A 17,078-nucleotide genomic window follows, 5' to 3' on the forward strand; every position below is an offset into this window, starting at 1 on the left:
TTATAAATATAACAGAAACTAACAAGATTTATAACTGAATGTTCCTTAATAAGCATTATTTCAACTGTAACACACCACAAAAGTAAGATACAATTAAACATTTTGATGTCTGAATTTTTGAATTCACTAATTTCGCCAACACTACTTGCTGTGTACTGTAAAAATCCAGGGGTCAGTTGCATAAACTTATTTAAGACTGTGTCCTCATAATTTGACCAACTAGCATAACCAAGGGGTGATCAAATTTTCTAATTCAACTTAGACTTATTTACATTTTTATGTAACTAACTTAAAAACCAGACCCAGATCCTTCATTTATATTTTACAGGGGTGATTTAATAACTTTGCAAAGTAATGTTCTATCAGACAAATTAAATGATGACATTTGACTCACATATGCAGATAGGATCTTTCTTTACTAACTATTTGTACGCTTCCTCTACTGTCTGTCTTATCTTCAGGATCAGATTTCTTTCAGCTGAAGACGGATTCTCCATTTGTGACTAGTATGCCTATACTTGATTATAACTCTTTTCTGTCTATTATATTTCAAATACGTCTGTTTTGAACATCAAACGCGTTCCAGATTTAGTATGTAGGTTTTAGGCAGTATGAATGTGATTGCGTAACGCGATTGTGCGCTCATCTCCCGTTGGCTGCTCGTGCGCTTCTCAAAGTGGAGGGACAGAGGGAGGGAGGGGGCTCCAGCTCGCGCTCACATACACAACACAACTACTATGTAACGCCACGTAATATTCATCCACGGGGGTTTACGGCAATAAAAAAAATATTATAATCGACAGAGTTTTTAAAAATCAGGTAAGTCCCGTTCTCTTTCTATGAAAAATACTCTGTCGTTATTTTTCTTCTTCAAATCAGAGAAATTTAATGGCGCTCCGTGCATCAGCGCACTGGATTAGTGTTTGTTTACTAAGCTTCTTCTCCTGCTCCAGTTCACCAGGTTCATTCTTTATGAGGAATGAATCGTGCATATTTATTTAAATACTTAACTTTTGCCCAAGTCTGGCCATTTGTATGTCGAAAAATCATTTACAAAAAAACTGTTTTAACACAACAGAGGCTTTGCTGCAGAATTGCAGAACCAAGCACATCCAGAATGTTTAATTGAGTTCATTATTAATGACACATGTGCGCTGTGTTATGCAACTGTAAGCCTTTGGGGGCTGCATGCTTTATCAGCGTTTTGCTTGACGAATCCTGCCCGGTCCAGCTCAAGAGTGAGCTTTAAAATCGCTCGACAGGCCCACATTCGTCAAACATAGTTGTTTAAACACAAAAGATAGTTTGTGCACCTATGCGCGCGCACTTCGCAGTTTTTACTCGAAAAAATATATATATAATAATTCTCGAAACACACATTCAGGAACGTAGACCAATAATTCCGAGCGAATATTTTCGTATTGATGTTTTAAAACGGTTTCCCGATAAATGTCTCTAGTTGAGATAGAGGAACACGTGTATGAAGTATTGAATTAGTTTGTTTTGGTTCGTGGGACTTTAAATGCAGGGATTCCTCATGCAGCGTGGCGGGACACACACACACACACCCCCTCTGCTTCAGCGCGCTTAAAGTACACAGTGTTCCAGGCTTTTGTTAGGGGCCCCAAGTACTTAGGACTGTGAAAACTTCAGATACTTTCGCTTTGTGTTTTAGATAAAGCATTCTCTTTGCATAAAATGAATCTGGAATTACATTTTTATTATTATTAATTTTTGTGTCCTTTGATTTCTTCCGTCGACATTTCTTGAGCTTTCTAAAATATGTCATATATATTACAGTTGGTGGTGTTGTTTAGGTGACTTCTGTTGTTGTTGCAAAGTTTAGGTATTTTGCATAAATTAATATATTTATAGACATATTTTTTCATTAATTTATTCATTAATTTATTAATTATTCATTTAAAACATTTTATGCACACTGCAGATAAAGCTTTACCTAAACTTTAGTGATGCTAAAATCGATACTGAATGAGTTTATTTAAAGAATGTTTATTGGATGTTATAGTACTATTTATTTATTTATTATTTATATTTATTTGTTAGTTAATGTGACCCTGGACAAGTGTTGTCAAGTCTGCGGTTTGGGCTACTTTATCACTGTTGCTGAGGGTCGTTTTTCATGTTTGCAGGGTGAAGCAACACCAAAAATTTAGCCCCTAAATTGCGATTTTGAGAAGTGTTACCAGACATGATATTTTTTACCCGGAGACCCACCTCAAAATGTGATTGGCCTATTCTTGGGCTAGATTTGAGTAGCAATTGGCTGAGTCTGGACCAAAAAATCCAGTCATAAAATATATATTTTTTTTTAAAGAATAAGCTTTCCATTGATGTATGGTTTGTTAGAATAGGACAATATTTGGCCGAGATACAACTATTCAAAAATCTGGAATCTGAGGGTGATAAAAAATAAAATCATAATATTGAGAAAATTGCCTTTAAAGTTGGCCAAATTAAGTCCTTAGCAGTACATATTACTAATCAAAAATTAAGTTTTGATATATTTACGATAGGAAATTTAGAAAATATCTTCATGGATCATGATCTTAACTTAATATCCTAATGATTTTTTGCATAAAAGAAAAATCTATAATTTTGACCCATACAATGTATTGTTGGCTATTGCTACAAATATGCCCTACCGACTTAAGACTAGATTTGTGCTCCAGGGTCACATATTATAGTGCATGCTGCAGATGAATGGTAAGACAAGTCCATTAGCACATGCACTGATGTAGAATTTCTGCATGACTTGTTTTCATGTTGGCCTACAATGTCACATGTAAATGCCATGTGCAAAGCACCTCCTATTTTACATGAATGTGTGAACAGAAAATTTGTTCTGTACAATACATTTAAAAAAGTTTGCTTCTCTTCTATAGAGAATAAAGTAATGTAATACATTTTTTTAAATTGGAAAGCAACTTCTGAATCTGGTAAATTTGATACCTTTGAATTAATTGATTGTATGAATCTGCATGACATGAGTTCATTTGAAGCTGACATAGACTTGCCATCAGTGTCATTAATCAAGCACATCATGACAATCTATAAGTACGTTGTGAAGCTAGGTAGCTACTTTTATGTTTGATATCCTCCAGTTAACCAGATTGCATGCTGGTTGTGCGGTTGTTCACAACGAGCATGTTTCTGCAAAGAGCCAATATTCAGATCCAGTTGCCCTGCAGGTGTGTATGAGTAAGGTGTTCATCTGGTTCTCAGGAAACCCAAACACACAGACACGCACAGAGCTTGCTCTTCTGCCTCACTGGTAATGTTCCCTGACAGAAGAGCCATTGACTAATTCATAAGGCAGCCCTTGAACTGTTTTTCCTATCAAATATATTCACTGTAGAGGCACAAACAGGAACAAACCCACTTCGTTATGATGCTTACTAACAAACACATTCTTGTATTGACTGGTTCAGACACAAGCTAACATTCAGTCTGTTCTCTAAAGGCATAATTCATTACATATTGACTATTGAATGTTTTACATTTACTTTTATGTCTCAGTGGGATTTTCACTTTCAAAGGTGGTATGTAGAGTGAAGAGACAGATGATGCATACAACAAGTATGTAATTACACATGTGATCTTTAAGCCAAATATATAAGCATTAAACAAACGTGCCAAACCAGAAAAGAGGCCCACAACACAGTCAGCTTTGTTTGTTTTGTGTGTATGTTACATTCATTGCTCCTCCTGCTTCTATGTTCTTCAACTCCAGGACTCTCTCCATATTTCTGCATAGCTACTTGGTAGGATATGTGAGAACTACTAATGTTTATGTGGTTGAATTGAGGTGTAGGTGTGGCACACTAGAATACCTTAAGCTATCCATAATATTTTATTTCAATAATCTTTTAGGACGGCTGTCAGTTCTATCACTCAAGGGCAATTCTAAGCCTTATGTCGCAAGCAGCCTTTACCACATTCTTAAAAAACAAAGTTGAAGTGGTAGATGCATTTAAACAGATATGAAGCACCTTGCTTTGAACTTTGAAAGTCGAAGTTAGAGGCCAGTGTGTGGCTTGTGATGATCCATAGTGAACAAAGCATTTCAGAACTTTATTGGTTTGTGACTCCATATTGAATCTCTCTTTGAAATCGTGTTTTCTTAAGTTGAAAAGGTCTGTTTGGTTATTTTACATTTTCATTTTACAGTTTTTTTTAAATGCATATTTTACCATTCAAAAATATCTGTCACGTTCACACTCAAGTAATACATAGCTTATTGTAGATTTGTTTCAAGCCCAAGTTCTGTTCTGTTGAGAATTTAGAAAATTGTCTCTTACAAACTTTTGTCTCCACAAAAAAAAAAAAAAAACATTAAGCAGCACAACTGTTTTTAACACTAATAATAATAAGAAATGTTTCTTGGGCACCAAATCAGCATATTAGTATGATTTCTGAATTTATTTGACACAGAAGTCTGGAGTAATGGCTGCTGAAAATGAATCTGAAAATATATTCAAATAGAAATTATAATTTGATTAGAAATTTAATTGAAATTAAATCTTAAATCTCTATCTACCAGTAAAAGTTGGTTCAAAAGCTATGATGGGTTATAAGCAGTCATTATCATTTAGGACTTCCATACAGTAAATGTACATATGTACATATATATATATATATATATATATATATATATATATATATATATATATATATATATATATATATATATATATATATATATATATATATATATATTTAGACAAATGTTTTCTTCCATAGGATGGCATTTCCTGTAGATATTCTGACAAATGTGGATCACGAGACCTTAGAGCTAACAGCTGAGGAATACATGTCACAGCTCCCCTACAAAAAAACGGAGTACTTCAGCCTCTCTGATTCCAAACAGGTAAGGTGAACAAGTGCATTGTCTGCAAATTTATATGTATATAATTTTTTGGGAAAAATTTAAAATTATCCCCTTTATATAAGTAAATACTTTACTATTCAAATAAAAGATTAAAGACAAATTATGTTTTCGGGAATATTGACTTTGTGTGTTTTCCTATTGGAAATGGAATCCTATTTTTAATATATAGGTGTTGAATACATTTGCACAATGTGACTTTAAAACATTTTGTTAGGGCAAACATTTTCACAATTTCGATTATGTTCCCTCGGTGACAGATAGAAATTGGACTCTGCAATGTGAGTTTTGTCCCTCTATATGGAACAGATTCTGGAAAAAAGCTCCTTGCGTTGTTCTCACCTGATGACTCTAGCACAGGTAAATGATAAAAACCAGAACAATTTTCTTTTTAACATTCTGTGAGGCTAACACTGTATATTTTAACAGATTTATTACAATAATCTGAAGTTGTAGGTCTGTATTTGCTGGATCGGTGGTGGGGGGTTGAAGATGTTCTTAAAACAGCAGACCCCTCAAGAACAGGCCTGAACGAGGTAAGTGTTTTCTATCTTTACACAAGGCCAGTAATGATTCAATTAGTGACCTAATGTGTCATCATTAGCAAATTGGTTTCTTTTGCAAATATGTAAATTTTAATAACTAGTGCCGTATTTTTTCCCAGGTCAGCACACTTGGGGAAAGGATAGCCCTATATGTTCTCAACAGAATTGTGTTGAGAAACGAGAAGAGCAGTGAAGACGTTTTCTTTCTCTGTCATTGTGAGAATGAAGCTGCAAAAATACTATGGAAGGATGGAGAGGCCATTGGCTTTTACTCATTCAAACCCAAAGGCAATGACAGCTCCTCAAAAGCCTCATGTACAATTTTATACCTTACTTGTTGGTTACTTCATGCTTCTCCTCACTTACAGGTAGCTTATGCAGAAACTTCGTGACCCAATGCTATCAGCTTCCTGTAATGGATACAGTATTTGTCAGGAAGTGTCACCGGGGCCAGGGTCATGCCATAAAGATACTGGAAGACTTTGTTGGTAGCTTCAGGAATGAGTACATAGGGTTAAAATATCCTCTTTCAGAAGCTATGTATAAAGGTATAGAAGCAGGCTTACAGTCTGGTCAAATGTCACATTTTCTCATATAACATATATTATTCTTGGTTTCTGTGCCTGGCATCTAACTCTTTCTTTACAGTTTGTGAAAAGTACTTGAGTATATATCCAGCAGACAAGGAGCTTCTGTGGGAAGTAGAGCATATAGGATGCCCTTTCCAGAGAACTCTAATAGCCAACAGGCTACAGAAGTGGAAGCTAAAGGGTAAGAAAAATGAATTGCCATATCTTGTAATTAATCTGATTTAAACTTTAAGAGATTTACAGTCCTAATAATGTGATACGTCTTTAACAGAGAAGGACCAGGTTGTGAGCGAACTGAATTTTGACGAAGATGATGCCACTGCTCCAATGGAAATTGAGATCACAAAGATTCGGGAAACCACTGAATATACAATGGAGATTGCGGTACTCTAATATCTATTATGTCCTATGTATCATAGGCAAGGAAAAGAATAAAGAGTCAGACTGTCAGTCTGACTGTTTATTGTCCCAAAAGTGTCCTGAAAGGAAACCCATTAATAACACAGGCATAAAGGTTATGTGCTAGAGAGTGTTTGAGAGTGACCAGGGATGCATATTACCTAGAAACAATGTAATGCATGCAGATGTGCCCACATAATTAGTTGGCAACAAATTAAATGTCAAGATCGATGCATGTGATTCTTCAGCCAATACATCAAAGAATGGTTAAACTCATACTAACTGACTTCTAGTTTAGATAACTAAATTACTGTATATACAGTGATATTACAAAGTGAATCTTATATCTAACATTGATATCAACTTTCACATTTAGGAGGAGACCATCGTAGACCTCACTAAAGGCAAGTATGAATTGTTGGTTGAACAATAATTTGCTCAAAAAAGTCTCTTCAGCTGAATCTAGCTGATGTTCGTTACTGTTACAGAAGTGGATGACATACCTGTCACAATGCGTGGCAGAGGTAGCAACCTGAAACGAAGAGCTATCAGAGAAAATTCAGAGGAGAGGCTTTCAGAAAACATAATCAGGTAACATTATTTGTCAGCAGAATACATAACAGTACTGATTACTACACTATGTATAAAAATTACTATGTCTCACAAAGGGTGGAAGACATTGAGGCAGGAGTAGAAAGTTCAGTCGAGGTGGCAGCCTTGGAAAATCTTAACACCTTTTCTGTAAAAGAATCAGAAACAGTACTCAGGGTATGTATTCAACTGAATAAACATCATGTAACAGCTTGAGCATTATTATTTTGTACTTTTTTTTTCTCAAAATGGCCATTTTTTTGTCATTTTCACACTTTCAGTTCATTAATTAACATCTCTTCTCTAATTTGGCAGAGCTCAGTAGACACAGTAACTGCAACTGTGACAGACCTTTCAGAGTTTAGAGGATCACAAAAAGAGGAGACACATGAAATTGAAGAAGACATTGTCACAGCTACATCCGAGGGGAGTCCAGTCAGCCACCTCACCACAGCTGGGGAAATAAAGAACCAAAGAGGTAGTAAAGAGGAATGTGAAATGGTTATTAATGAGCACACTGTAGATAGACAAGGAGCCACTATAGGGTCTATTGACCAAAATCAACTTCAGTCTGTTGTGGACGTAGAAATTGTTAAGATGAGTACAGGAACTGAAGAAGAAAAAAATGAAAATTTAGGGAAGAACGAAGAGGTTGAGGAAGATGAATCAGTGTGTGAGGCAGAGATGGAGGAAATAAAACAAATGTCAGATGAACCAAAAGAGGAAAAAACTGTGAGTGAGACCGAGGTGGCTGAGCAATCAGAGACTCATGCTAAATCAACTGAAAAAGTACAAGCACACTGGGATATGGAAATAACAGAGAATAAAGAGAGAGCAGAAGATGAGGTTATGGCAGAAAGTGAAAAGGACCTAATTGAGAAAAACAGAGAAGACAACACAGGCCAAGAGAAAGGTGAACCAATAGATGAAGACACAGTTCTGCGACAGTCAGTGGATGTTAAAGACCAGACAGAGATGGAGGCAGATTCTGTGAGAGAGGTCCTTACTACTGAAGAGGTCTTATGTGACCAGCCCAAACAAAATGAAGCAGAAACAGAAGTCTTTGAACCAAACCAAACAATGACAAACAAGGATACACTAATTGAAAAAGCAAGTAAACATATATTAGGCCCTGATGAGGCAGAACAGGCCTTCAACAAGAGCAAATTACCTCAAAAGAGAACATCAGGTTTAACTTCTTCAAGGAGGTCCAAAAGACTCAGGCATCAGCCTGCTGAAAAAGATCTTACAACTACACAGTCTGTGAACACAGGCCAACAAGGATCCAAATATCACAGCAAAGTAATGATGCAAGATAAAGATACTGAACAATCAACAGATGAACCTGAACATGATGTTTCTGAGGTTATGGAAAAGATACATGAAACTCAAATTGAAAATAAGGCAGACGCAGAGTCTGAGGTTGAGGAATACAAAGAAAAACACATGCCTACAGTGGAAACTGTGTCTTCTATGGACGATGAAATTACACAGGTTGAGGAAACTGTATTTCCTGAAATTTCTGAATTAGTGGAAAGAAAAGAAACAGATCAAGAAGAAGCACCATCTGTAGAGCCTCCTGAGATACAGGAATCAAAAACAACACCTAAAGAGGATGAGGAGACAGTGGAGAATAGCACTGTGACGTTGACATTGAGTGAAGCCAGAGTTGTGCTTGTAGATCTGCATGAACTTTCTCCTAAGGAGGCAGGTGATAATCATGGAGAGATCAGAATTCCTGAACAAGAGAAAATTAAACTCGCCATGTCATCTGAGCTACAAGCAACTGAAGAAAATATGAGAAAAGAAGAGCAAGATGGTACATTAGACCCAAAACCTATGGAAGAACCACCTTGTACTACTACAACAGAAGGATATGTTGTAGCAGTTGATGCCAACAGAACACCAGAACAATCAACTGCATATAAAGATCAAGAGTATGAGCCAGAATCAGAAACCACAGAGGCTGCTCTTCTAAGCCAAGTTGAGAAACCAGACAAAACAGACACTGAACAAGATAAAGAGGATAAGCAAGATTTGTATAAGGCAGACAAGTTTCCCAAACAAGGCAAACAAACTCAAAAGAAAGGCTCTATTGACATCCCAAGTAGATCCACAAAGCTTAAAGATCAGCCTGTTGACCCTGGGGAGACAGTTAGATGTCTTAGGAGCACTTTGAAACCAATCAAGATCACCCCTGTTAGGAGATCTACACGTAGCAAAGCAATTATTCAACAGGAAAGTGTTGAGCCTCAAGTTGATGTAAAACTCAGGACTGGTGAAAACCCTAAGAGGGATGAACTTATTGCAGAGGATGTAAGTCCAGAGAAAAATTATATGACAAAAGCAAATGATGATGAAACTACACATGTTGAATGTGGAAGTTCTGAACTCCTCAGAACTGCAGAAATAGACGATAAAGAGAAAGAACCTCAGATTACAAAGGTTACTGATGAAATCCCACTTATAGAAACAGAAGCTAAGGAGGATGTATTAGAAAAAAGAGTTGAAGACATCAAAACTATTGAGAACAAGGAAGCAAATTTAGCTGGACAATTGGACAGTGAAAAAGAGATGCCAATCAGCACAGAAAGACAACTCAGACATAGAACAATAAGAGTTCAGACTCCACTGATAAAGAAATCTAGATGTGTACAAAAACAAAATGCTGAAGCAGATGTTGAACAAAAGGAAATAACATTGGTGAGCAAGAATAAAACTGATACAATTTTGATGACAAAAGAGGGAGAGGATGAAATGGATAAAGATGTCAACAAGATGTTGGAACCAGTGGAAGAACCAAACATGAGTGGAAATGAATATGAAAAAACATATACAACAGCAGAGACTGTGGATGCATGTATGCCAGTTATTACAACTGAGGCCAGTTTGGAAAGTCTTGATGAAATAGTAAACACACATACTGAGGAAACCACAGTTCCAGAGAGTCCCAAACTACCTTTGGGTGTAGAAATAGATGATCAGGAGAAAATATTTCAGATTGTTGATGGTCCTGAAGAAAATGTCTCACTTGTAGAACCTGACAAGGAGGTAGAGGATGGTGATGGTACTCCAGTAATAAAATTACAAAGAGCCACAGTAGAACTTGTGGATTTGAGCAAACATTCCCAAAACACAGAAGGAGAGGTTGAGGCTTCAGAAGACCTGACACATTTCCAAATGGAGGAAAAACTGGAACTGTATGAATCAGATAAAAGTGGACAAGAACTGTCTAATCTGGCATTAGAAGAGCAGGAACAACAAGAAGTACAAACACAACAAGATGCTGAAAATACCCCTGAGGAAGAGAGAATGGAGGAAGAAAACACAGTTGAAAAGCAGAACAAACTCGATAAACAAGATGTGACATTTGAAGAGCAAAATCTAACAGAAGATTTGGCCACAATGTCAGCTGATGGCAGCCTGGTGGAAAAGAATACAATTGAAAACAAACAGAATGAGGATGAAGGGGTGAGCGGTCATGCCAAGGGGAATGCTGTTCAAGAAAACTTAGAAGAGGAGGCACCAGTCACCACACAGCGAAGTCTTAGACGAAGAACAAAAAGAGTTCAGTCTCCACCAAGAAGCAAATCTAGACGTATACAAAAACAAGGGGCTGACGTTTCTGAAGATAAAATGGAAATAGTGCCAATAACAGAAAAGGAAGCTGATGAAGTGGACCAAGGTGTAGAAATAGTTGATAAAGAGAAAGTGCCTCAATCATTAACTGTAGATGCTACTGAGAAGGTGATCCCACTCATAGAAGCAGGACCTGAAGTTAATGTCATAGAGAAAGGAGTTGAAGAAATCAACAATTTAGAGAACAAGGAAGCAAATTTAGCGGTGACAAAAGACACAGGTGAGGAGACATTTGAGGTGGAAGAAGAAGCCTCTTTAGAGCAACAGCAAAATAAGCCATTGGGTAAAAATGACAAAGAAACAGCTGAGACAGAAACATCTATGGCGTTTGCCCAAGTGGTTGGCAAAGAGCAAACATTCATTGTGGGGGGGACCACCATCCAAAGAGAAAAGGAGTTCTCACAAGTCTCACTTGTAGAAGCAGAACTTGATGAGGAGGCAGAAAATGATGATGGTACTTCAGTATTACAGCTGCAGAAAGCCACTGTAGTACTTGAAGATTTAAACAAACTTTACCAAAATACAGAAGGAGAGAGTAACACTCCAGAAGTCCTAGAATATTCCCAGACAGAGGAAAAATGGGAAAAGGATAAATCAGATAATAGTGAATATCAACTATGTAATCTGACATCAGAAGAGGAAGAACAGCTAGAACAACTACGAAAAGAGGAAGATACTGAAAACAATCCAGAGAAAAACAAAATGGAGGATGAAAACACAGTTGAAGAACAGAATGAACCCAATAAACAGGACATGACATTTGAGGAGCAAAAACCAACAGAAGATTTGGAAGAACAAAATGACTTAGAAGTGACAGAGATCGTAGAAGTTTATAGGGCTATAGACGAGGATGTGGAAGAAGCAGTAAATTCTGGAGAGCATCCTGAAAAAACAACAACAATGGCAGATGAAACAAAGACAATTCAGGAGGCAGAAATAGATCACAATATTACTTTAAAAGAAAAGCCAATGGACAGTGACATAGAAATGGGTAGTCTTCCTCAGGAGGCACCAGCAACTGACCAGGAAGTCTTAGAAGAGGAGGCATCAATCAGCACAGAGAGAACTCTCAGGCGTAGAACAATAAAAATTCAGTCTCCACCTAGAAGAAAATCGAGACGTTTACAAAAACAAGAGGCTGAAGCTTTTGAAGATAAAACTAGAAACATCACAATAAGAGGAAATGTAGTTGATGAAATGCAGGAAACACTTAGGAAATCAACTGTAGATTCTACTGAGGTCATCCCATTTGAAGAAGCAGAACCTGAAGATAATGTAGCAGAAAAAGGAGTTGAAGAAATCAACAAGATGAAGGACAAGGAAACAAATTTAGCTGTGACAAAAGACACACCTGAGACACCTGAGGTGGGAGAAGAAGCCAATTTAGAGCAAAAGCAAAATGAGCCATTGGTTAAAAATGACAAAGAAACAACAGAGACAGAAAAATCCATGGAAATTGACCCAGTGTTTGGCAAAGAGCAAACATTCATTGTAGGGGGTGCTACCTCCCAGATAGAGAAGGAGGTCTCACAGGTGTCACTTGTAGAAGCGGAACCTAATGAGGTGGTAGAAAAAGATGTAGGTACTCCAGTGATACAACTGCAGATTGACCCTGTGTTTAGCAAGGAGCAAACATACGTTGTAAGGGGGACAGCTATTCAAATAGAGGATACATTTTCAAAGGGGGAAAGCACAGAGTCCGATCAAAGTGACAGTGAAAGGATCACAAGGAGAAGTCTCAGGCTTGGTGCGAAATCAGTCACAGCTACACAGAAGACAAGAAAATCTACACGTCTCCACAAAGTAGAGTTGGACCAAGTGAAAGAGACAAATATGAGTAGATATGAAAATGAAGAAACCTCAGCAACAACAGAAGATACTATGAATGTGTGTATGCCAATAATTACAGTAGAGAGCTTGGAAAGTCTTGAAATAGCAAATACAAATGTTGAAGTAAATACAACTGTTGAACATGAGACTTCTGAACTGCAGATGGGTGAAGAAATAAATGATAAAGAGGAGCCCTCTCAGATTGTAGAAGAGGTCCCACCTAAAGAAGCAGAACCTGATGAGGAGGTAGAGAAAGATGATGGTACTCCAGTAATACTGCAAAAAGACACACTATTACCTGTAGGTTTAAACAAACTTGCCCAAAATACAGAAGAACAGACTGACACTCCAGAAGTCCTGACAGATTTTCACACAGAGAAACAACTGGAACTGTATGAATCAGATAGAAGTGAATATAAAATATGTTACCTGATATCAGAAAAGGACAAACAAGAAATGACAGTTGAGGAGCAAAAACCAACAGACGATTTGGTAAGACAGGATGATGTAAGAGAGAGAGAGAATGAAGAGGAAAATAAGATGATAATAGATAAGGATGTGGAAGAATCCAGATATAATCAAGACATAATCTTAAAAGATATTTCTTTAAAAGAGAAACAAATGGATAGTGACCTAGAGATGATAAGTCTTGGTCAGGAGGCACCAGAGGCTGTCCAGGAAATCTTAGAAGAGGAGGCATCAGTCAGCGCAGTGAGAAGTCTCAGGCGTAGAACCGTAAAAATTCAGTCTCCACCAATGAAGAAATCTAGACGAGCACAAAGAAAAGAGGCTGAAGTTTTTGAAGATAAAACAGTTCAACTAACAGGAAAAGGAGATGAAGAAGTGCATAAAGAAGGAGCAGAAATAGATCAAGAGGGAACACTTCAAAAAACAACTGTAGAAGCTATTGAGAACATTATCTCACTTATAGAGGGAGAACCTGATGAGAATGTTATAGAAAAAGGAATTGAAGTAATTAACAACATGGAGAACAAGGAAACAAATTTAGGGAATGAGGCAATCCGTGAGATGGAAAGAGATGAAGTCATTTTGGAGCAACAGGAAAATGAGCTATCTGTTGAGAATGAGAAACAAACAGTTGAAACAGAAAAACCCATGGGGATGGATGAAGTTTCGGTGGTTAACAAGGAGCAAACATATGTTTTAGAGGAGACACCCATTCAAGCAGAGGAAGCGGTCTTGCAGGTGGAAAGTTCTGAAACCAATGAAAATAAAAGTGAAAGGACCACACGGAGAAGTCTAAGGATCAGTTCCCAATCAGTCACATCAACACAGAAGATGAGAAAGTCTGCACGTCTCAGCAAAGCAGAGTTGGAACCAGCAAAAGAAGCAAAGATGAGTAGAAAAGAAGAATCTTCTTTCATGACAGCAAAGACAGTAAATGTCTGTGTACCGATCACCGTTGAGACCAATGCGGAAAATCTTGATGAAGATAGAGATGTAAGTAAAAGGGTGGAAACTACTTCAGATGAGCAAGACATAGACGTATCAAATGATAAGGGAAGGGTGGATGAAGCTTTGCCTGAAATATCTACAGATGTTGACGAAGATGAGACTATGAGCTTAATTAAAATAACTGAAAATGAAATTCGGCAGGAAATGGATAAAATGCAAAAAGATGTAGAGGGGCGAGTTCAGGAAGAAGAAAAAGCAGAGCATTCACAGGAAAAAATAGAGCAGGAACAAGAAGAATCAGTGTCACTGGGTGAAAATGTGGGGGACACCGATCTGACAAATGAATTTAAGACAACAGCTGTGGAGGAGATGGTTTCTTTAGAAAACTCAGAGCAAGAAGCAGCTTTCATTACAAGAAGTCTCAGATACCGAACAGTAAGAGTCCAGTCTACACCAAGAAGTAAATCAAAACGCCTCCACAGACAAGAGCTGGAGTCAGAAAGAGAAACTGATCATTTAAATGCCCCTGTAGGGAAGGAGAATGAGGCATTAGTTCCTGAGAACAGCACTGCTGAATTTGAAAATTTGGAGACAAAAGAGGGAGAGGGCGTAATTCAGACAAATACAGATGGAAAGTCAGAAAACCCAAAGGCAAAAGATGATACCTTTGAAATTATGGAAAGTAACAGTGGCAGCCAGGTAAACACTGAACAGAACAAAACTCAAGAAGAAAATCTTGAGAGAGAAGATATGCCAATGCTTAATGAACAGGAAGAGGAAGAGGTTTCCAGTGTACAGAAGGAAGCAAAACCACTCCAAGCAAGAGAAAACGAGGGAGCCGCAGAAGTTGTGCAAGGAAGTTCGGCTGATTTGGAGGAATCAGCAGTGGAAAGGAGATCCCTGAGAAAAAGAATGACTGTTGAAACAGCTGCTGCAAAGAAATCCAAACGTCTTCGTAAACAAGAGCATGATGACGATAGTGAGCAAGTCAAGGAGGCAGTTATGGGACAAACCGACACAGTAGAAGTGACATTTACAGAAGACAGTGTTGAGCTGAGGTCAGATGCAACTGCAGCAGTTTTTGAGGGGAGTAATTTGGGTGAAGAAATACTAGAAAATATACAGAAAAATGGGACTAAATCAGACGGAGAATGTAATGTGCATAAAGACACAGAGCCAGGTGCAGGTGAATCTCAAGAGGAGCAAAAACAGAGCAGATTAAATAAAACCCAGACAGATGAGGATAAAGAAGAGGTTATGACAGATGAAATAATAGAGGAGGTGATAGAGCAACATCTTGAGCCCAGTACAAATGAGGGGTTCACGTTAGCGCTGGAGGTAGAGGAAACTTCTGTTCAAGTAGAAAACAAATCAGATGAGCAGAGCAGAGTGGTGATGGAGGCTCCAAAAGAGATATTCCCATCTGCAGAAAAGTATGAGAAAGGTGAAGAAAATATCTCTGATGATGACGAGAAAGGTCTTGCCATTGGAAAGCATGTTCTTCAGAGTAGCTCAGCTACTGCTTCAACCAAACGAAAATCATTGAGGCTACAAATGCATGAATCCAAAACTAAGGAAGATGAATCAGATTCTGAATCAGAAGTACAACAAACAGCGAAACAGAGACATGAGAGGAAAAGAAAAGCCATTACTGACTCAGCATCAGCACGCAGATCCAAACGCCATGTTAGGGCAAGAATTGTTTAGCAGATTAGTGATTTGTGGCTCTTGTTTTAGTACAAGCCTTGTATGCATTGGGACCAACCAATTATATATATAATGTGAAATTTTTCTATTACATTTTCATACGCAAAATAATGCAAACTATTTTCAACTACTATATATTTTCTTCTGAAATATCTGGGCTTTTATAAAACTGTTGTTGTTTCTTTAAATTAGGATTTACTGAAATAAGCATGTTCAGGGTAACATTTAGTTGATAAATGTCTAACTATAATATCTTTTGTCACTTCTTTCATTTTTTTTTCTATATTATGCATTGGCAAATACATTATAAAGGTAGTTTTTAATGTATAGCACTATTTTTATATCCAATTAAATGAAACATACTACAATCCACTGCATTATGTCGGATTGAATCCTAAATTTAACTAATTTGTTCCTTATTTCAGATTACACAGGTGCTCACACAGCATAGGTGCTTGTGTAAAACATTTTTACAATGTGCTTTGTGCTCTCGTTACATACCATGTACCTTTCAAATGTGAATTTGTGACACGTTTTGTGATTGCATTTTTTTCTAATTATAGATTATCTGCCACAACTGCCCTTGTTTTTATTGCCAATAACATTCTTTCTTTGAATTGATTTAAGTATTCTTTAAATCTCACCTTTTTAGCATTATTGCAATATCTTTTAGGTATCAAATGTTTGTGAATGTGTAATGCTATGGGTTTGTTCTTTATTTTACTCTTCATTCTGTTAGCAGAGCAGTTCAGGTAACTTTATGTTTCATCAATGTTGAAATGCAAAAATAATTACTTTCTTTCTTTGACCTCTGTGCTTGTCCTGTGAAAATATTTTCCTGAACTGTGCTTTGTCAGTTGTTTTTTTCTTAAATGTTTAAATAAAGTCATGAATTGTCAAGGTTATTAGAACTTATTTGTGTCAGTTGTGTATTGGGATAGCCTTCAGCATCCCTGTGACACCTACAGCACGTAAAACACGTGATTTGGGAAAAGGATGGCTCAATGTTTGTGTCAGTTGTTTCACACATTACTGTATTTGTTTGATTTATTTTTATGTTTTCTCTCACAACCAACACTCATAGCAAAGTAGCTCTCATAACTGTATAACTTTAAAATGCATAAATAATAATAAAAGTTACATCAAACAAATGACCTTTATTCTGTAATTAATTTTTTTATTTTTTACAGTTACACATTTACAGTTAATTTGATCACATTAATTTTTAAGTGGATGTATAAAGTCAGTTCTTTTTTTAGCTTCATCTGGACAGTTTATCTCTTGTTGCAAAAATTAATTCTATAATAGTTATAATTATATATAATTATAATTATTTACACGATTTGCCTTTTGTTTGGGTTATTTTTCTTTCACATTAATACCACTTGATATTTTTAGTATTTGGTTTACGAGCCCACATACTTTATCGTGTCATAAAAAAGATTTATATAAGGA

General features: G+C 36.9%; 1 protein-coding gene across 1 annotated transcript; it reads left to right on the forward strand.

Moving 5' to 3' along the window:
• Positions 1-689: 689 nt before the first annotated feature.
• Positions 690-16,774, forward strand: LOC113049611 (uncharacterized). Its single transcript, XM_026212112.1, has 12 exons — positions 690-819; positions 4,762-4,888; positions 5,167-5,266; positions 5,357-5,442; positions 5,571-5,739; positions 5,820-5,999; positions 6,100-6,222; positions 6,313-6,425; positions 6,817-6,844; positions 6,929-7,031; positions 7,109-7,208; positions 7,347-16,774. Exons 2-12 carry the CDS (start codon positions 4,763-4,765, stop codon positions 15,621-15,623), a joined length of 9,405 nt encoding a protein of 3,134 aa, XP_026067897.1. The 5' UTR covers positions 690-819; position 4,762; the 3' UTR covers positions 15,624-16,774.
• The last annotated feature ends 304 nt before the right edge of the window (positions 16,775-17,078 follow it).

This window comes from Carassius auratus, chromosome 30, assembly GCF_003368295.1.
Source record: "Carassius auratus strain Wakin chromosome 30, ASM336829v1, whole genome shotgun sequence".
Taxonomy (NCBI): Eukaryota; Metazoa; Chordata; class Actinopteri; order Cypriniformes; family Cyprinidae; genus Carassius; species Carassius auratus.